This window comes from Ptychodera flava, chromosome 20 (genome assembly GCF_041260155.1).
Source record: "Ptychodera flava strain L36383 chromosome 20, AS_Pfla_20210202, whole genome shotgun sequence".
In the NCBI taxonomy this organism is placed as follows: Eukaryota; Metazoa; Hemichordata; class Enteropneusta; family Ptychoderidae; genus Ptychodera; species Ptychodera flava.
In genome coordinates this window covers 27,024,040-27,047,354 of record NC_091947.1, presented here as the reverse complement: position 1 = coordinate 27,047,354, position 23,315 = coordinate 27,024,040, and the positions used below count along the sequence as shown (strand labels likewise).

The window sequence follows — 23,315 nt, the reverse complement described above, 5'->3', positions numbered from 1 at the left end:
GGAAAGGACTGCATATACACAGGGTGGTAAATCATCTACAATAATGAAAGTTGAGAATATTAAACTCTATAAATGGCAACACAATTATGTCCCATATTTATGATCATCTTCATCCATTGATATGATGCATCCTTCCAAAACATGCTGCCAACTATTTCATGGAAAGTTTATTCCCTGAGGGCATTTGAAAGCAGGCCACACTGTTCATTTTCTCTCTCATTAAATTTTGTTGAGTAGATTTCTTTGCCAGATGACTATTGTGTCTGCTTGCAACTCAGAATATTGCTCTCTGTGTACAAACTGTTCAACACAGTCTCTATACATTGAAACAGATTTTCCCAACTCAAGCTATAAAACCACATATCCAAAATGTTTTTTCTTCGCTTTACTATTGTCATGGGTCAGATACATAATGTGCTGTATGTTCACTATTCCGCCGTGAACTATGATATTTTTAGCTCCCATAGCCATATGTATATATGGCAATGGAAGCTATTCTTATAGGCTAGGGAAATGTCTGTATGTATGTATGTCTGTATGTCTGTATGTCTGTATGTCTGTGTGTCTGTATGTCTGTATGTCTGTATGTCTGTCCGTCAACATCAAAAACTCCAAAACCGCTGTACATTTCATCTTGATATTTGGTGTGTACATGGATGATGGGCTGTAGATGAGATTTTGTTCAAATGAAGTTGTCATTGCCAAAAATATGCAAATTAAGTGAAAAAATGTAAAAACAGTCAAAATTGAAAAAACTCAATAACCACTGGGCAGATTACATGAAAAATTAGCATGTAAGTACTTTAGGCTGACATGAAATGATTGTGCACATCTTGGGTCAGTATCTTGGACTTGCTATTTTTCATGAATTTTTTGTAATTTTCTCCCATTTTGGTCAAAAAATCTCCTGCTCTGAAACCACAAGTCCGATTGATTTGAAACTTGGTATGGAAGTGCATAGGAGTGACCTTTCCCAATTTGGGCAAATCGTGGTGAAATTTGCATATTTTTAGTTTACACGTCCATAGACTCCCATGTATAAGGCAGATCTCCATAGACTCCCATGTATAAGGACACGAAAAATAAAAATATAGTTTCTCATCGTATTCATATTGCAAAAAGGATGCAGTGACACAATTTTTAGTCCCCACGGATGAAGTCCAGTGAGCTTATAGATTGGGTCATGTCCGTCTGTTCGTCCATCCGTGAGTCCATCCGTTCACGCAGATATCTCGGATATTTTGACAAAATGTCATGTGACCTTGATGACCTTTGATCTCAAATATACATATTTGTCCATAACTCAGTAACCACAAGTGCTACCACCCTTCATATATGGTATGATGGGACAGCTTATGACGCCACATATTGTACCTCATTAATTATGCACATATCTAATTTTGAGCGAGCCAATAGAGCTAGAGGTCTGATTTTTGGTATATAGGGATAACGTAGCAAAACAATTTTTTTGACAAAATGTCACGTGACCTCGGTGACCTTTGACCTCAAATATACATATTTGTCTATAACTGAGTAACCACAAGTGCTACAGCCTTCATGTATGGTATGATGGGACACTTTATGACGCCACATATTGTACCTCATTAATTATGTACATATCTAATTTTGAGCGAGCCAATAGAGCTAGAGCTCTGATTTTTGGTATATAGGGATAACTTAGCAAAACAATTTTTTTGACAAAATGTCACGTGACCTCGGTGACCTTTGACCTCAAATATACATATTTGTCCATAACTCAGTAACCACAAGTGCTACAGCCTTCATGTATGGTATGATGGGACAGCTTATGACGCCACATATTGTACCTCATTAATTATGCGCATATCTAATTTTGAGCGAGCCAATAGAGCTAGAGGTCTGATTTTTGGTATATAGGGATAACTTAGCAAAACAATTTTTTTTGACAAAATGTCACGTGACCTCGGTGACCTTTGACCTCAAATATACATATTTGTCCATAACTCAGTAACCACAAGTGCTACACCCTTCATGTTTGGTATGATTGGACACCTTATGACGCCACATACTGTACCTCAATAATTATGCGCATATCTCATTCTGAGCGAGCCAATAGAGCTGGATGTCTGATTTTTGGTATATAGGGATAACTATAGGAGAGAAATATTTTGACCAAATGTCATGTAACCTCGATGACCTTTTACCTAAAATATATGTTTATGTCAATAATTAAGTAACCACAAGTGCTATGTCCTTTGTATTTAGTAGGATGGGAGACCTTATGACAACACACGCTTTACCTCATTAATTATGTACACATCTAATTCTGGGCAAGCGAATAGAGCTAGAGATCTGATTTTTCAAAATGTCATGTGACCTCGATGACCTTTGACCTTGATTATACATATATATGCATATCTCAGTAACCACAAGTTCTATACCCTCCAATTTTGATAGGATATTAGACCTTAAGATGTCACATCTTGTACCTCATTTATAATGCGCATATGTATTTCTTGGCTGGCCAATACTGCTAGAGGTCTGATCTTTTTTCCCGATTTAGAACCATAACTTAGACATGCCTCGTGTGTTTCAAATTGGGAACAACGACATAGACCTATGTGCCCATAGATCTCAACATATACACTCCAGTGATACGTCTTAATGACCATATTTTCCTGCCCCATCAAGACTAATACTCCTATTACAAGTGGGGACTATGTCATTGTAAATGACTTGTTGAGTTAATGGTTGTATCACAGTATTCGATATATCTAATTCTGTATTTTTTCCATTTTATATTCTGAATAATTACATTAACCCCTTGACTACCAAGGCCAATGTATTCCTATATACCAGGCCCCTAATGTAAATATTGATAAAATCTGGGGTGTGGTCATTGCATGAACACTGCTTAGAGTAAAAATTAAGTAAGTACCAATAAACCATATATTTTCTGAATCAGCATGAAATTTCCCACTTTTTCATACATAAATTTTGTATTTCCAGGTCACGTGACTGATCACATGACATGTCATGTGACCAGAGTTGGCAAAGAATATGAATATTTGAAGCATCAGGACGTGTTTTGAATCCATAAAATGATGCAAATTTGAATACAGTTGCAATTTTCATGGCATTGTCTTTACATATGTGTAATAATAACTACCCTTTACTTTATTTATAGATGTACCTATTTGAGATTTTTCTCACAAAAGGCAGAGTAAATGAACCATAAACATCAGCATCTGACATGATTCTGTATTTGAAAATCAACACATTTTAAATTTGTAAACACCTGCTTTAAGTCTTCCTTGCAGAAACATGCATCTAAAATGGTTATGATTTATCAAAACATATTTCACAATATTTAAAAATGCATTTTAGGGAACAACATATCACATGACCAATCACATGACCAGTCATGTGACCAGTCATATTGATAATATGGCTGCTATAAAATTTCACTGGCTTACAGTAAAACACTGTATTTCCTCTAGTTTCATTCTCGAATATTGCTGTTAATAGAACATATTTACATATAAATCATTTGTTTTCAATAAATAAACATTTCATTTCATTAAAAAACCCCCATAAACATATTCGCGATCGTCCGTACTTCTGAAAACTGTAAACAATCAGCGCGACGCTTCAGTGATCAGCCTGACCTTTCAGGGTCGAGGTCATGGGTCACGACATTTGCTTCCGGATTTTGGCCATATTCGGACGTACGGGGGCGCAATCACATTCAGGCCACATCGGAATACATCAATCCTAGTTGCGCTGCGTGCAGGCGCCGAAATTACGGGATTTTTAGCGACAAAAACGAAGCAAATACGCCTATTTAACTGTGCCGGATATTTCCGGCACTCAAGGTATATGGTAATTCAATATGGCGCCGGAAATATCCGGCGCCATAGGTAGTCAAGGGGTTAAACATATTTCACTGTCTCCAGTACATTTCTTTAAGTATTTTCACTTCATGCACTTTATCCCTTTCACACATGTTCAAATATCTGACCAGAGAACAAACACTAAATAGTCCAGGATGGGAGCTACAGTGTCATTGACGCTATTTTTAACATATTTGATGAAAAACCAGGTTACGCCTTTTCAGTATGATTTTCATGTCAAGATAAAATCAACCTTGAACTTCAGAAATACTGGTACTAGCAACTTGACTGCACTGCAGCCTTCTGTGCCTTAGCATATTGTACTGTACAGTGTACTGAGGTTTACAGTATGTTATAGCAGCATTTTACTGATTAGCATATATCGTATTATACAGTATACAGTTTACAGAATGTTAGAGCAGCATTTTGATGATAAGCATATCGTTCTATACCATATAGTGAGGCTTACAGCATGTTAGAATAGTGTTTTAACAATTGTTCTATCATACTGTACAATATACAGAGGTTTACAGTATGTTGAAATAGCGTTTTGCTGACTAGCATATCATTCTATACAGTATACAGAGGTTTACAGCATGTTAGAATAGTGTTTACAGCATGTTAGAATAGTGTTTTTCTCAGTATAGCATACCAGTACTTACTAAGTAACAGTATACAGAGGTTTACAGTATGTTGGAACAGCAATTTGCTGTAATAATCAGTATATTGTACCACACAATATACAGAGGTTTACAGCATGTCAAAACAGCCTTTGGCAGATTGATGTACATGTACATGTAGAGTATTTTCAGGTATTAGAATTGTGCCACTGCTCTATCTTTTTTATCTGTAAGCAAGATGAATGTCCTCGCATGTAAATATGTTCTGTCTACCACTTTTCAAAGTGTTTCAAGATACAAAACATTGTAACTTGCATCTCCATATACAAAATTTAACAAAAACAATCATCTCCTGATAAAAAACCTACAAAAACTGTGATGTGTGCAATGTAATGTCATTGAACGTATTATCTTTTTTGTCCAAATGAATGTGAAATCGTAGGACTTTCCCCATGACAAGAACCATTTATTAATTCACGTAACGACAATGAGTGCATACACAACATACATGTACCATTGAACACGTCTTTCTCAGAATACAATGTGAAACAAGAAGCCAGAGCAAATCTTCCAATGAGTACCTAACTGAGAAACTCACTCCTACCGGTGTTAAGCAGCGATTTTTTTCCTGCGTCTGACTGCTTTCAATTCAGTATATACTATGGGATATTGTGTTGCCATGGAAACACGCAAACTCCACCATCAAACTTCCGTCCAACTCTATATTGATTGGTTGTGTTCATTCATATGTGAGAAATGAGAAAATACAGAGAGTGAAATTACAAAGACATTTTGTGAAAGCCTTGTCTCAAAATATAAGATGAGGGGTCATTTGATTAATAATCTCAAGAGCAACAAAAACTCAAAGCAGTCAGGGGAAATTAAAAAAACAGGAGGCATTTTTTCTGAGTAAATTTTTCTTTGCATTCCTTTTGTCATTTAAACAGCAATCAATTGCCATGACTTCGTCAGTATTTTAACTTCTGCATACAATACCTGTATAACGTTTTATCCTGGTTTGTGCTCAGAAAATTTTTAATTTTCAAAAAATCAGAGCTTTGGTATATTTCACCTTCCAAATTCTATCTCCCACGGCCACACACATGTTAGAGTGACACCGCAGCCTAAACACTTCAATCTCCAAAGGAGGGAACTGAAATTTATGAGGCAACCTGCTCTCCATCCGCAAATAAAGTGCATATGTATTTTCATGGTCAGGAAAAGGGAGCATCCAGTCACATCATCAATTCTGTCCATCAGTCCGTGAACTATGACCTTTTCCCATGGAGCCATAGTGGTCGCAGTGGTTACTGGTACTAAGTTGTAGAAAAGATGACTCGGGGATTCTTGATGATAAAATGATGTGTTAACCTGTTCACCCCTAATTCACTGTGAACAGATCCACACTCACCATTGATAACAATGGGTTTGGGCCAAACCATGGTGGTGAAAGGGTTAAATGTGAGATTTGCATCAACATTCTGGTACATGTACAAATCACTCAATTTCCAATCAGAAGCAAGGCAATGAAAACTTTTGATGATTTTGTATTTTCCTTGGAATTTACTGAAATGTACAACTGATGAAGAGACCAGTGTGGAGGGACTGTGCTGAGACCCACAGTCATGAGTGCCAGAATGAATCATTTACTTGGCATAATTTGGAGATGTGATTGGCATCATGAGAGTATGTAGACCATATGTTAATGTCCAATCTGACCAATAGAATCTCATTTGAATCAATCGTATCAACATTTTTATCATACTCTGACATACCCCCCGGTATTCCATTGTATGTTATAATTCTGGTATATTCTTTGTTCCAAATTCGCCATATGTTTTGCTGTTCTTCCCATACATGTACATATACACTTCACATTTGTAAAAATCAGTAAATGGGCAGACATCACTTGTCATACCGTATGTTATAATGTGAAACAAATCATTCGTACTCGGACATGATCTTTGATTGAAAGAAAGTATTTGTTTGTGAGCCTCTCTCTTTTCAGTAGTGATAACCTGGAATTTTTGAAACACTATGTATATTAAGACTTTTAACAGCAAATTGATGTAGTTTTGTACCTAAGAAACATTTGTTTTTATGATTGATATGCAGGGGCAAGTTTGCATCAGACTGGTTTTTCCTCTCTGTAACTTTGTTAGTGTAACTTATTTAGTGTAGCGAATGCTTTCAGGCAAAAAAAGAGAAAAATATGTTTGATTTAGGCCTATGATAAAATGTTGTTTCTCTCCAGCATCTGAAGCGATAATTGTTGAAATTTGCCATCACATCCACCCTGTTTTTGTGAATGGTGTGCCTGGAGTCATGACAAAATAATTACATGTCTGACGTCAACACTGTTAAATACTTACATGCTTCTATTACATGCATGTCACCAGTGGTAATATTCTGTGAAAATGATATCAACGATTATGACTTCAAATACAGAAATAATTTTTCCAACTACCATACTGTTGGCAATTTTGCCACTACCATACATGTACTGTTGGCAATTTTGCCACTACCATACATGTATACATGTAACAATAATATATATATATATATATATATATATATATATATATATATATATATATATATATATATATATATATATATATATATATATATATATATATATATATATATATATATATATATATATATATTAGATACATAGATTGTTTTCAAAACTGAGTGACACACTCATAATTATACAATGTATTATTTGTATGTGTGAAAGATACACAAATACATTTAAATATACCGGTATATATATATATATATATATATATATATATATATATATATATATATATATATATATATATATATATATATATATATATATATATATATATATATATATATATGCCACTCAGTTTTGACAGACAAACACATACATACATTATATATTTAATAAATATATATATAAATATATATATATATATATATATATATATATATATATATATATAATATATATTTATTAAATATATATAATGTATGTATGTGTTTGTCTATGTCAAAACTGAGTGGCAAGCATCATTTTATATGTGAGCTAATAATTTATATTCATTTATATCTATTTCACAATGTTATATAAATAGAAAATGAAAAGACAGAGAGAGAGAGGCAAGGAGTTTTGTTGTTGAGTTACGCCATCATGAATTCACATCATGGATTGTACATGTATGTGGATACTGATTAGGATGTGTTGCATCAATGTTGTAAATATTTTATTTGTTCATGCCATTAACGACGGATGCTCATAACTCTTGGCGTGCCTTTTAACTGTGTGCATCTACCTGAAGCAGTGAAATTCTATTCAACAGGCAACAAATTTCCTTCTGTCGAATGGATTTGTAACTTGTTGATGTACATGCAGTTTTATATTGCATACTCTTTGCATCAATGATGACTGTCAGTACTAATCTCTGAGGGAAGCAAAATGTGAACATACCAACATGTGATTGTCACAATACTCAGGAAATTGGTTACTTAATAGAGCCTGACAATTTTTACATCAAGTCCGGCATACATCATTTATTGTGTAATGAGTAATTTACAAACTCTGTGACTTCCCGACATTCAGTTGCCGTTTCATTTGTGCCATGGTTAGACTGTGATAAGACTAGTAGTATGAAAGAGAGAATTAACGGAATGGTTCCTTGGCACTGCCACACTCTTACTGTTAGAATGATTGTAATCTTGAAATGTTCATGCAAAGATGCGTGAAATCAGCTGCAGTGATCGCCAAATGGCATTTGACTTCAGTCGTGGCGTTTCATGACAAAGTGAACATTCTTACAAGGCCATACATGTAATTTTATTACCGCTCCACAGAAACTATGTCAAAATCTTTATTGTAACCTGAGTATTTTATTGTTGCTGTGAAGAGGTTGTCAACAAGGACAATGAAAGTGAATAACTCATTTTCGGCTTCAGTAACCTTACATTCATTTTTATGAGATGATGCAAAGATGTAATAGCTTGCATAAAAACTTCAATAATTTCACCCTTTCCCCTTCAACCCAGAAGATCATAGATATTAAATTTTATTGCCTCCAGCTCTGCAAAAAATGAAAGTTAATAAATAGTTGATATATGTTCGTTACTTTTCAGGGCAGCGGATGTAAAGTGTAATAACTGGGAACATCCGGACCAATATGGCCATTACAGGGAACCTCGCTATACAATGACAAAGCACCATTGGTGGTGGAAAGTAAGTGAATTTTACTCTAACAATTTTGATCTCAGTCAAATGGATTCTCAGTGAGAGGTTAATAGGTTCTCACTACAATGACTTTTTTCAAAGATTGTAATAGGCTTTTTTCCCCGATACCTATAAATGAAAGGAAATGACACCCGTGGTCTAATTAGTTAAAAACATTGTGTTTGAAATGTCAAATGTGGGTAGTTCCGTGAAACATAACAATAGAACCATTTTGCAGTTAATATCTGATATCGATGATTAATCCTTTGAGCACCAATGTCAATTTTTTTCGCCTGTATAAAATATACCCGAGTCAATTTTTCTCAGATTTTTGCCAAAATTTTGATAAAAAACTGTAGCCAGTGGAGTATGGTGTCCGTTTGATCCAAAATTATCAACAAATTTCAGAAAATTCTTAAAAATTGGTAAAATATGGCAGTAAAATTCTCAAAGGATTGATCATGTTATGTCATGATTAACTATGACGGCTACTTGACTGTGAACAGTTTCTCCAACATATGGATACTGCTCAGGTTCTTTGGCATTTTACAACCATAGGAGAGAAAGGCATGATTTTTGCTGAAGATTTCACTTCCGGATTTCACCATGAAAGTGAAACGTCTTCCCTACCACATACCTGAGAATCATGCAAAAAAGCATAGGGAATATCTAAACACAGACTGTACATGTATGCTTATATTATCCTGTGTTTACTGTAGACCTAGAACTGGCTTGTCCACAATAACCATACTTTACACTTAGCATTATGTCTGCAAGACTAGTACTTGGTATTTCATCACACTTCAGGGAGTGAGAGAGAGTGAGAAAACATACTTTTCTACAACAAAACTAATGGAAATACTATCAATTATTACATGCCTCAATGTGAGTGCAAATCAGTGCATTGATATGAATAGGAATACCCAGGAAGTTAGTGGGTCTTGTGAACTATGTAGGGACCGGTAGTTACCTGGTCTGGTGAAACCCTTTGACGTTTTCGACGTCCAAGGTAGACTGTAAAATATCTATACGCGCACTGCTATTTTGACTTTCGTTAAAATCTGTTTGATACTGGTCAGTAAAATGGTAAAATTGTTTGAGAATGCCCTGCATGTTACTAAATTTCATAGAGTTAACTGTAAAGAGGCATGTAATAAAAATATTATTGCCTGAATACATGGCTTTATGCACCCTCGCAGCAGGAGACAATTTGCTGTCGTGGCATTAGGCAAATTATCACCTGCTCTCAGGCACATAAACCTATGTATTCAGGATGTATAATGTTGCAACTATTGTGCCAGTAAGATACATGTAGATTCCAACTCAGCACCATCTTAGACATTTCCTGTATTACAAGGAAATTACCGGCACAGAGTTATAAGAGTTCTTGGATGTTGGACTGCTCCCCGGGATTGCTCATAATACAGTGTATTTTTTAGTCACCATAGTATGATATGTACGGTGTTCTGTTGTGAAATAGCAGTGACACAAGATGAAAATGCCAAATGATAGCCAAACAATATGCAATCACATGTAAAGCATTGTAAATTGAAATTGTATACTCAAATATGATGTCAGGTCAAAGGTCAAATAGTCACCTACATAGAGGGGGTTGTATGTTTAGGTCAAAATTTCTACTTTGCAATAACTGGAAAGTGTGTTACACATGTATGTTTGAGATGAAATTACAACACAAAAACCTCAATATGGGACAATACGATAGACTTGCTCTTAACGTGTTGTGCCCTCGTTTGACCTTGGTGTACCTGAAAACTTTGACTGAATAATGATCAGGGCTGTGTTCTCAAAGTGTAGATTCATTTAGTTAACTGAAATTGATTGTTTGTGAGAAAGCTACTCTCTTGGTCAAGGCCGTCCTTAAACTATAGTTTAACAAATTTTTTTTATAGCGTTTCCAAGAATAGTTTGTATGGTACATGTTGCCACGTTGTATGTTGCATTTTGAACAGAATAATTGTAATATAAGATTTTGCATCACTTGCCATCAGAACTACCGCTACCTTCTTATTCACTTTATCTAATTCAGAACAGAAAATTGTGCAAATTTAATTAAGCACCGGTATGTTATCTACATGTATTTCAATTTTGTCAACCCTCTGTGTAATATTTGACCATTGTATCCTCTACTAGTATACTTGTACTACATGACAATGTAACATCACTTACTTTCTATTTTACATTTCCCTGCCCTAATTTCTGGCTCTATAGCTAGGTATTTAGGTCAAAATTTAGGGGTGCTGACCCAGAGGTAGTTTTGTTTCATTCGTAATGAATTGCCGTCATTGAAATTTCAGGAATATATTTATGTAACAGATAAGATAACCTTTTCTCTGTGGTTCATCGAAAAATTGAATGATAAGTCCAGTGTCAGGCGAGTCAAACAGAAAAAGATAACAGTGAAATATTGATGTCGTTAGTTCCAAATGATCATGTAGAGTGGATGAACCTTCTGGATGAGAAAAATTAATCATTTCTTGATATTGAAGCTGAAGGGAAACTGCTTCTGTGCCAGCTTTTTTGCCATTAGGAATGAGTCAGGGTGAATTTTTCCATAATTTTGTTAGACTGGATATTGAGGTTTCTTTAATGTGAAATTAGATAGCAATCTATATGGTCCGGCTTCACCGGCTTTTTTTGCCCAGGGTAGCTCAGTGTAAACTCATTTGTCTTGTAAGGTACAGTGTACGATGGCAGTATTGCCCCAAGAAAATATCAAGGAATCCATGTACGTTTCATTCTTTATGGAACCCTCAGATATACCGTGAAAATAAGTTTTTGCAATTCTTGTCAAAAGATGGTAAATTTTATGATGTTATAAATTTTGATTGTTGCAGTATCGACAAAAAAACCCAAAATGTTTAAGTCTGATGGCATGATTGCATTTTGAGACAAATTGTTTGCAGTTGGACCTTAATTTGTCTGCGTGTGATGTGCATGCCAATATGGTGCCGCCAGTGTTTTTGCTGTAGGTTGGGGAATATTGGTAAATGATTTGGGAACCCTGGTAACATTTATGCTGTCCCCTAATCTGATTGCATTGATATACCAAGTGGAACCTTGGCAATATGACTGGGGAACCCTGGTAACATTTACCGGGGTACCGGCCTTTACAAAAACACTGGCATTTCTAGTCTACGTTTATACTGTATATATTTTCCTATAAGTTTAATAGGAAGTGATACATACGTATAAAATATACATTACTACATGTATGAATCTGACACACAAAATACTTCAAATATCTTGTGTAATACACAGTGTTCATGTAGGTATTTTGTATTAATGCAGAGCATACCAGATAAAAAATATTTATGCTTTAAGTTTTCTTGAAAATTATGGAAAGGAAAAACCTCATAAATGGAGATGAATGTTGGATTCTTTGTTTTGAATACATATTTTGGAAAATCTTTTGTTTCATAGCAGTCTTAAGTTTCAAATGTATGAATGGTTCGGGACCACAGTATTTATCTCATTCTCGCCACAAGGTAATATTCATGATTAATACATGCTCTACTTCTCATCAGGATTCACCTTTATCAAGAATCACTTGTTGGTACCGTGGTAGCACTTGCCAAAATGATAGTTCCACTTTTTTGGTACATAAACTACCAGACCTTTCAGACTGATATCTGTCTGTGATACAGTGTGAACTACTGGAAGAATTGTCAACTATCTATAGCCAGTCGTCTTGCAGCTGTCTTGGAATCAAGCCCTGACAATGATTGGCTAGATTCTAGACTACATGAACTTCTGAAGTACTTGAACAGGAGAGTGTCAAACTCTGTGACTTACAACAAATTCCCTGAACATGTAGTTTAGAGGTTCTTACCAACAACAATAATGAAATCTATAAACAAAATATAATCAAAGGATGCTGTGTTGGGACATAAGATACTAGCCGGTGTTGGTTTGTTTCCACAGTGTTTTTGGTATGTTTGTATGCCCCATAGCAGACATTATGTGTAAATCTGTACCTATACGTCTTGTTTAGATTCAATAGATAGCTCACATATACTGGACACTGTACTGTTTAATACCAACATTAAAAATGACAAATATTATACTCTGCTATCCTAAATGTTCATTCACTGTTAGTTGTATTGGTAGTACCAATACAACTAATCAATGGTAGTATAGCTATGTGGGTACCACTGTGTTGTCCAACTGGTAATATTTCAGAACATCTTTGTTTAGTTGAAACACAGTCTCTCCACACACTGCGGTTGAAGAATATGCCATCATCAACAGCCCAATACCAGTCAGTGAACAAAGTACAAATTTCTTGAATCACAGAAAATTTTCTTGGTCCAGTTGTAGACCAATTTATCTCAGAAAGAACACTAGTGGTGAGGTTGATAACACCATGCAATAACCAGTGCCATTATCTCATTCCTACAGCTTCAGCATGTTTTTACTGGTTTGGATACAACAGCCGATCACAATGGTCTGGTCCTATTACTAGAGGAAGATCACTACGTCATACCAGATTTCCTTTCGATGTTATCATCCATGTACAATTTTAAGAAAAAGTAAGTGTCATCTATCTTTGTAAGGCTCTGCGATGGGAGCTGTGAGATGTTTTTGACTGTTTTCACTGATATCACAGTGTATACAGTGTAACTCAGATGAATTTTGAGTGACTAAGGTTTTCCCAGTTCAAAATGCAAGTTCTTATTGGATAATGGTTGTAATTTCATTCAAATCATACTAATAAACACTTTACCGGAACTAGTGAATTGACGTATCTTTAATTCCCTTTCCATGCAATGTTCTAACCAAAAGTTGTGATGGTGATAATTATAGCATTTTTGGTCATACCATGTTGTGTATCAAGATGCAAAAATTGCAAATACTGTGTAGTAATAATTCACATGGTCTTGCCATGAGATGTATACTTTGAGGTCATTTATAAGTAAGATGCCATCTTTGTCCAATTAATTTAGTGTTTCAATATGTTATGGTTTTAACCTTGAGACACCTCCTACTGTCCCGGACAGTATCATGTTTCAATAAACTTGCAGTCAGCTTGACATTGCCGTGAAAACTCCGCAATATACCTTGTGTCATGACCGTGAAATCCAACTCCAGTAGAATTTCTTGTCAATTTCAGTTCATCCTATTGTGCTATGTTGACTATACCTTGATTCACACCTATGGTTGACTCAGGCAGGTTAGCGTTTTTTGACCAGAATGCTGAGTCATCGTTTTCTGTTCTGTGATTTCCCCACAGTTATTTTGTTCATTGAAAGCATTTTGAGTAACATTTGAGATTTGATCCACACTACCCCTTTATCCCTTACTGGTTGAATATAGCCAGACTTGCACATGTCTACACTCTGTATAACCCTGGAGAATAATGGGCATCTCTCAGAGAAAGTCTCACAACAACTGATAAGCTTGCCAGGGCACAAGTACAGTGGCACAGAGAAGCAGTTATTCATCATTTTGTGAGAAACAGTGCAAGTACACATACAGAATAATAAAGTGAAAGATTTATAGGGTTGTCACGGCAAAAACAAATGCTACCCACCAACTGAAGTAGTACAACCTTTAAATAGTGGATTGTCGACGTGACTTTCTAGTCTTGAATCACAGCAAAAATAATGAAACCTTTTGAATTGCATCAAGTAATTATTTGTAACGCCAGAAGGCTTGTGAGGTAAAAACCACAGGCATATAACAGCAGGGTGACAGAATGTATTTTGTTTAATAGTCAAATTTATTATCATCATTTAAACTGTTAGGATAGTCATCTATTTTGAACAATGGCATGATTGTGTGGGTGTTTGCCATTGATGCAGGAGACATACAAAATTCAACAGAATTTTATTTTAATACATTCAATATGGTCCTTTTAATAAGGTAGTATGCGGCTTAAAATTGAGTCTCAAATGTTTGCTCGAACTTTCCTCAACAGTGAAAATTTTATATACCGGTATTCCAAGAGCTCCAAAATGAGCCACACCAACGGTAGATTGAAAAAATACTATAATTTGAGAGTCGGAATATCTGTCCCCGAGGCGCATTCTACCTTAAATCATATCAATTGCTATTTTCTCAAGCCGAATGATACAGAGGATATGTCAAGGTGTTGATATGCCCGCTGTACTTCACTAGACCAAGGGAGAGATAAGCTATAATTTTGACCAAAAAGATTAAAATTTATAAGATAACTTAACCATTTCATTCATGTCTGTCTACAGAATGTTGCACATTTTGTAGTGTTTTAAATCTCTGGTGCGATGGATGACCTGCCCCCACTGATGATATGCAATTTTATGGCTAATGGAGCTGATCTGATATCTTAAAAAATATTATCACTGCACTGCCTTTGTCAACTGTCACAGAGGAATAAAAATACACATCTCTGCCGCTTAAACATCCCATGAATAATGAATTGATATTTATTTACTCAGAATTGTATGAGTGTATGTGTGTGAATTTATCATAGCGTTTTACTGTAGAGAAATTATTTCAATAAGAATAACAGCTATCAGTCACACTACTTTTCAAGTCATGTTTTAGAATCTAGATTTTTTGTGATGTCTGTGTCGATGAAATTATTTCATTGATGATAGATTTTATGCAAAACCAGATTACTCACTTTCCTCGGAAGTGTTATGATGATCAATCATTAAGGTACATGTAGTGCGCGCCTCAAAAGTGAAAGACTGAAGAGATTGCTCAAAATTTCCTGAATTAAATTTTCAACCATTCGGTTACCAAATCAAGAATAAAAATCATGGGTCATTGTGTAAGTTTTGGCACTAGAGAAAAATAATCACCTCATGTTTCACCGATATTTGAAATTCCATATGGTTGCCATCACTGTGTAAACACCATGGAGAAAAATAAAATTTTCAATTTTTGAAAAACTAAGACAGTGAACATTTTTCTGACTCCCAGAGCTTTTAGATGAACCCCAACATGTGGTAGATCAGAAAAGCATTGTAAAAGTTTGAGAGTCTGAATATCTGTCCCCGAGGCACTTTCTACCTCAACTTTCCATTCTAGTTGGCTTTATACTCGTTGCGTAAGTGTTTACCAAAAAAGTTCCCTACATGTGTCAAGAAATTGTGATAAGTTTACTGATAGACTTTATTATCAAAAATATTCATATAACTTTGGCGATAAAAGGGATGAAAGTACCAGTAATTAAAAAAAATAACCTAAAAATGGATACTCTGATGTTACAGATAATTTGATATACCGGTTAACAGTCTTACAACATATGCACATCTACACTATTCTTTCAACCATGGTAGCTAGTTCTCCAGGACTGTTAGTTCCAGTTCTTTAAAAAAAATGGAGTGGTTGAATGAGAAGGTACATAAATCATCATTTCACAGGAGTTTGTAAACATTCGTCTTCTAAATAATTTATAATTTGAACTCTGCAGGGAAAAAAGGCAAAAGCTAGTCTGTAAATTACATAGTTTGCCGGAATATAGTGTGAAAGAGAGTAGATTATAAGAATGTTTACTTTTACAGCTGGAGAAGTGTCGGCTGAGATAAATACACTGAGTGCAGCTCAGGAAAGAGTATAGGGAACCGTCATCAATCTCTACGTCTGTTAGGAACTGATTGTTGATATCAACTTGTCAGCAAGCAGTGTGGACTGAATAAAAATGTTCAACGACAGACGATTTGCTACTGTCCTATGGATCAACTAGGCAATCAGTGCTAGCAATCCACCAGGGCAATATCAGTCATGAAATTGCAAAATATCAAGTTTTATTTGCATGACAAATGTAATTAAAAGTTATGATATTTTTGCTACCCTTGTCATTTAGTGTTGATGTTTTATTTGTCTAGCAGTCAATATGAATGGCATTTGTTATGGAAATTACAAACCAAATACTTGCACATTTCATTTTCCTTCTCATGAAAAATCAATAAAAAAACTCCATTTTATGAGTATTGTTTCTGAGCTGAAAAATCATGTGTTATAACCTGACTGATTCTATGTGGTAGGGTTTTCCCATTCAGAAGCCAGCCTGAATATTACTTGGCATTTCTGATGATGCACTGTATGTATGTGTTTTCATCCCTGTATCTACCCCTAGGCTTGGCTGTGCAGTCTTCTTCTAGCCAGAATGCCACATTATAATTTCAATCATAATCAAACATCTGTTGCTGATGTTATAGGAAAAAATTTCCAAACATTTATTGAAATAATTATCAGCTTATCTTCAAAAGGAAATTAAAAAAAATTGAAAGATTACTATGACAGAGTTTACACAGCCAATGTCATTTCTTTCCCTAGTATATAAGGAATGACCATAAAAAACAGATGTTTAGTGATTTTTTTTCTCAGGAAGACAAGGTTTTGAATGCTATTTCCGTATCTAATCTGGCATATAACCTAATCCCTTTGGCCTAAAAAAAACAAAACTTGAAAGGAAGTGAAAATTTCAAATTCCTATAACATGTGCAGTTTCTATAAAATATCCATTATGTCAGTCAGCCTGACCTCAATGTGGAAATAATAGCTAACATGAATGCTGCCTTTTCATTAACAATCAAGAAATGTAATGAGAGAGTGCTGAGTGATTGGAGACTGTCGAGTCTTTAGGGTTAAATTTTAACCCTGAGTGTGAGGACAAGTTTGAATTTGTCTCTGTGTATTGGTACATAAACAGTGCTTCATGCAAGAGTCAAAGGTCAAAGAGGTCAAAGAGACAGAGAAGGTCACTTATGACCATGTTGATTTGTCTAACATTTTTTCAAACATTATACTGATCTAATCGTTTCTTTTCTTTTCCCATACAATGAATATGACAATGAGTGTCTGTGTTTTGTGATATTTCACGGCAGTATTCAAAGTATTTAGAGTCATTTGTGGGACATCTGAACAACCCTAAGGGTCATTAACATTTTCAAGGAAGGAGGGACTGATATGCCCCTGTAACATTTGTGTCATGATGGAAGAGATCTAATAAGAATAAAATGCCAACAGTCATATTCTATTACACAGCTGTTCCAGTTTTGATTGAACAGAACATTTGTGATCAGCAACATCACTGTGAAAGCAAGACAAATTTGTAATTCGATTGTCCATTGTGATGTTGACATGAATGGTAGCAGCAGTGTTGCAAGTCCATAGCTGTACAGTATCTCTGTTTTCGAAACATCATTGCTCAAAGTATGCAGTGAATTCTGTAGCAGCATTTGGTGTTTCAAGGGACACGTTTTCCCTGATTTGGCATACTCCCTAGCCTTAAAGGGGCAGTCCCCAGTCCTTGGTTCTAGCATAAGAACCAATTTGTTGACATTTACGTTTTATGTGATTTTAGTCCTTTGTCCTTCTTTGAAAGTAGTGCACAGTGAGTTAGTCAATTTACTCAGAGATGAAGCTAATAAAAAACCCACCCCTTCAAAGAGTTACTGTGTATCTTGAACCTGCAAATTCTAAACTTTCGCTGACGGCACTGTTCAAGGAAACTTCAACTAATCTTTTTCATAATATAGAATAAAGAGTTTACCCTCAAAATTTTTTATTTGAGGAGTAAATATTCTCAGAGCTGTGTACTGGTGTTTTAACTAGCAAATGGTTACCATTTTCTTTTTCAAAGTAAATTGAAAACTTGAAATTTTCAATTCTTACAAATATTTAAATAGATGGTCAAAAGTTAATTTTTCTGCCACTGAGTTTTTCTGTTACTGAATCTGTACAAGCTGTCTATCAGATAAGTGACCAGGTGCATTTTATCATAAATTCACAAATTTTATATTGAAATGTGATTGTGTATTTAATAACTCTGCAATTTTACTTCAAAGGGCCAGTAGCTGTAACATTTGATGAGTTTTTTCACAATTTTTGTATATCTGATATCGATTGCAAGATCTTGGTCTACTCCCTAAAGCACTCTCATTGTTAACAATTAGCGCACGAGTTATTGGAACACTAAATTAGGTAATTACCCAGCAACTTGGCTGAGTACTTTGCTATTTGACCTGGCTTTTACCTAGACAAGAGTCTGTTTTATGGTCTCAAGACTGATAAGATATCCACCACACTCAGCAGGCAGCTCCTCCACTGAGTAAACTGATACGCCTACACTGCAAAAACAAACATTTTTGACTGGCAGCTGCATGTAGTTGATGAGAGAGTTTTGAAGGGCCGGAATAAAATGTTGTAAAGTGTAAAACATGATTTGCCACTGTCATTTTGTGTCCTGTTTTTGTATATATGCATGTTATTACCAGTTTTTTAATCACAATTATTACATTGAAGAAACACTGACTGTCAGAGCAACTATCCAATCATATGATAAAGATGGACTGTTCCATCAACGTCGGTGGTGGGCTGATGGAAGGTGGTAAATTTGACAAGTTTTGTAACTCTAGATTTACAAGGGATGCTGCGATGTTTCAATTCCAAATAACATACAGAGGCAAAACCTGTCAGGTTCAGGCCCAGGACACAAAATGAGTACAATAGATCGTGTTACATCATAATATTTATTCCCCCTTTTCACAATTTCCCATGAGCTAGATGCCAGTTGAAAATGGGTTGTTCCAGTGTAGGCATATCAGTTTACTCGGTGGGAGCTGCCTGCTGAGTTTGGTGGATATCTTATCAGTCTTCAGACAATAAAACAGACTCTTGTTTAGGTAAATGCCAGTTCAAATTGCAAAGTGCTCAGCTAAGTTGCTGGGTAATTACCTAATTGGTGTTCCGATAAGTCGTGCCCTCGCTGTAACATTTAGTGAATACATAGTCTGTATGTGTAGAATGCTTTATCATTGAAAAGTGTTTAAGATATCGCTCATTAGCTTAAAGCACACACAAGTTTAACCTAAATGGTTCGGCGCATTGGCAATGGCATTGTCTTCTATAGGAAAGCTGGACTTCATACAGGTCAAACACCAAGGGCAATTAGAATGTAAGGTTTGTGATGAAGTCTTGCTGTTGTACAGGAAAATGGAAAAAAAAGGCAAAAGAGCTACTGTAAATGGTACCTACATGTAAGCTCAGTGTGTTAATTTTCCAAAAGGCAAAGTGTTTGTGAGAGTTTGTTGAAATGTAGATTTTGTCGTTGAGGGCAGTATTTAACTCATACCTCCATCAACCGTGGGCCATCGGACCAAATCTGGTGGTGTCATTTAGAGACCAGAATGCTTCTAATCACTTTTAATTTCTAAAACAAGTTGCAACCATACTGCCAAGAAGTGAGAAAGCTTATAACCATGAATGTGAAATGATGATATTTTTCTGTTTTGTTTTGCAGTACATGTCCAGAATGTGATATCCTAACCCTAGGGTTGTACGATAAAGGAGTACACTATTCAGATAGAAGTAATAAGGTAAGTGTTACAGCTACACTATGTTATACTGAAAACATGCAGTATACGGATGCAGCGTGTACATTTAGGTATAAGGTACTACACATAAGGTACATTACAAGTCCCGGTATTTCAGGAATAGGTATGTTTTTGCATAGACCCTGGGTCCAGGGTCTATAGTTTTTGGTATCAATTTTATTTATAACAGGTCTGTCAAACAGATTACAATGTTACAACAACAGAAATACTGACAAGAAGAAACAGAAATACTATATCTGCCATATGTTTGTCCATATAATGCAATTTATGAATGCTGTATAACAGATCAGGTATCCATCTCTCATGGTTTCTGTTCCATGTTGTGCTGTGTTACAGGTTGATGCATTAATTTGGCATTCAAGTAAACACAATATGGGCATGGCCATGGATAGGAATTCATTTAATAAATTACAAGGCTGTGCTAAGGTAAGTGTAACTTCCTCACTTATCAACTTTTCACACCAGTTTCAACCCATTCTCTCCGGCTGCCACCCGTCCCCCTCATAAACATTAATAGGGTATAGCCCCCACCTTTTTGCAGTGTCATGGTTGAACCCATCATGAGAAACTGGGAATCGAAAGATTCAGTTTGATTCGGGAAGCAGCCACCAGTCTGAATATATCAGAAAACTTTTCATTTCTGAGCAATGCTGTGACTACGTCAATACCACCTAACCCTTCTCACCTTAATTCCCCTTGTATGGATCCAACTTTGCTACAGAAGACAACTGAACTATACCAAAATTTGGTGATAATAGGGTGGGAAGGACTGTGTGTCAAGCCAACCACTTAAACAGTATTTTTTGGTTTTCATAGATTATTCTACATAGCATCCTGTGTACTGGTCTGGTTAGAAAAATGACCCACCATAGCGAAGTGGAAAAATCCCAGCAGTTCAAAAAGCGTAAAGTTTTACAATCAGACTTTCTGACATTATCCGCACTTGATCATTGTTTTATTCACAGGAATTCTGTGTCTTTGATGACTACAATTGGGACTGGACGTTGCAGCATATAAGTAAACACTGCATGTCAAGTTCATTAATGGCCTTGGTTAGTAAATCACCACGGGTATTCCATATAGGAGAATGGTAAGTGCCGTCCATTGACTGCTTTTCCTTCTATCTTTATCAGTCATTGTCAGGTCAAGTTTGGTAACATCACTAAATCACTACATGTCACATATAAGATTCTTTAACCTGTTCACCCCCAATTCCCTGTAAACAGGTCCACAATCACCATTGATAACGATGGGTTTGGACCAAACCATTGTGGTGAATAGGTTTACAGATCTGCACCACAGGTAATGTCAACACAAGATACATGTCCTGCTGAGACCTACATAATCATGGTGATTTTTACTGACTTAACCTGATACTGATAACATAAGCTAACACAGTCATCTTTTTGGTTCCGTGATATTTACGCTCGTCGTGAATGATTTGATGCGAAAAGAATAAGCTGCCATGTTCACCATTCCATAAAACAAGACAGGTTACAATAAGGTGATATGTTCTTTACCATGAAGTATTGGATCAGGGGGATGTAACGGATTGAAAAAACACTTTCAGCATCATTTCCAAGTGAATAGTATGCACATATTGACTGGCTGTGAGGGTAACAGCATACGTTTGTTGCCTGAGAGCCTGAGAGTCACCCCAAAACAGTCTGTTTGATGAGGCCTCAGGTCAAGGGATACCAATTGTTCTTGGTGACTCTCAGGCCTGAGAGAAAACAAATGTTCTTAACCGAATGCGGCCAGCCAATATGTGTTTTGTAACACACCACATCCAATTTTCTCGCCAAAAAATTGAGAAGATCCTCAGGTATCATCACTCATCTCAACATTGCTATCTGCTTTATGCATTCTAGAGTGAGCACATTTGTAGATGGCACTTTCAAATTTCCCCAATCAAAGTGTTCACTGGTTAACAGTTTCGGAAACTGTTGACTTGTAAAACTTGCTCTTCACATGTATCAGCGTCAAATTGATGCATACCACGTGACTGTAAATTAACGAATCACAACTGAGAGTTTGGATAAGGTGTGTTACAATACAAGTTGTCTTTGAAGGCACTGTAACAGACCAGCATGTGTAAGGGGGCATGTACATATGCCTCTATTGCCTGTGAGTAGAGAGAAACTGAGAAATATAAGTAATTTTTCTAGGAGCATATCCGTGTAAACAGCATCATTGTTTGTCATCACTCTGCTACTGATGACAAATCCTTAATCAGCACTTCTTCAAATCATACTTACTGGTAATAGAACGAAAATTGTTGTAATTTTGTTTTCTCTTACAGTGGTATCCATCACAATGGTAAACAGTGCAATGTTGCAGAGAAAGTGAAACATATAGAAAGTGTGCTAGAGGTGAACAAGCAGCACCTCTTCCCAAATGAATTGAAACTTGGCCAGAAAACAAGGACTTTATCAGCCAAACCGTCCAAACCCAACGGTGGCTGGGGAGACATCAGGGACCATGCGCTCTGTATGAGTTACGGCAAGAAAGTATGAGCAGCAGGCATAGCAATGTTTAATATAAACTATAATGGGTCTGGCAACAATGCTGCAATTTTGGACATCAGGAAACCTGGCACAGAGACTTATTCTGATTGGGTGATTCACTCTCTGACATCATTTTTGTAATCACCGTCATCCAATCAGCTGCTGTTTTTCATGGACGTCTCCATGTCAGATATTCTGATTGGGTGATTTACTCTCTGACATCATTTTTGTAATCACCGTCATCCAATCAGCTGCTGTTTTTCATGGACGTCTCCATGTCAGAACTTTGGACCCTTGTTCAGTACATACCGATACCACGCAGGAACAATGGAGGGACAGAGAGAACCGCATTTGCCAGGAATTGTTACAGAATACAAATAACGAACAGCATCCCAGAAATTCTTTGATTGGAGGCAGTCAGTGCTAGAAGCAGATATTTGAATTTGGAATAACTCTCATTTGCAATTTTTTTTTTTAATTTAAGATTGGTATATTCAGAATGTTGGGAGTCATTCAGTGTGTGCTAGACAAAAGTAAAGAAATCCTGCAGGCTGGAATCAAGGACTGGCGGTGTTTTCATCCAAAGCTTTGAATGCCTTCTGGTGGTCCAGAAGTGAAATGCTAACGGACGTGTGCGACATAACGTGTTCATGTATGCAGGACTACCAAGCAGGATGATGGACTACCAAGAAGGATGTAGGATACCACGAATCATGTAGGACTACCAGATTTGTCCTGATACTGGTCTGTAG

The 23,315-nt window shown here is 36.0% G+C and overlaps 1 protein-coding gene across 1 annotated transcript in view; it reads left to right on the top strand.

Annotated features, from left to right (window-relative positions):
• LOC139120459 (alpha-1,6-mannosyl-glycoprotein 2-beta-N-acetylglucosaminyltransferase-like) overlaps nucleotides 1-22,737 on the top strand; it is a 78,797-nt gene extending 56,060 nt beyond the window's left edge. The window contains exons 3-8 of the mRNA XM_070684907.1: nucleotides 8,618-8,717; nucleotides 13,128-13,258; nucleotides 19,963-20,038; nucleotides 20,393-20,482; nucleotides 21,022-21,146; nucleotides 22,359-22,737. Of these exons, the coding sequence (XP_070541008.1) occupies nucleotides 8,618-8,717; nucleotides 13,128-13,258; nucleotides 19,963-20,038; nucleotides 20,393-20,482; nucleotides 21,022-21,146; nucleotides 22,359-22,572 (736 nt within the window). The 3' untranslated portion in view covers nucleotides 22,573-22,737. The remainder of the gene's footprint in view (nucleotides 1-8,617; nucleotides 8,718-13,127; nucleotides 13,259-19,962; nucleotides 20,039-20,392; nucleotides 20,483-21,021; nucleotides 21,147-22,358) is intronic.
• Nucleotides 22,738-23,315: the final 578 nt, after the last annotated feature.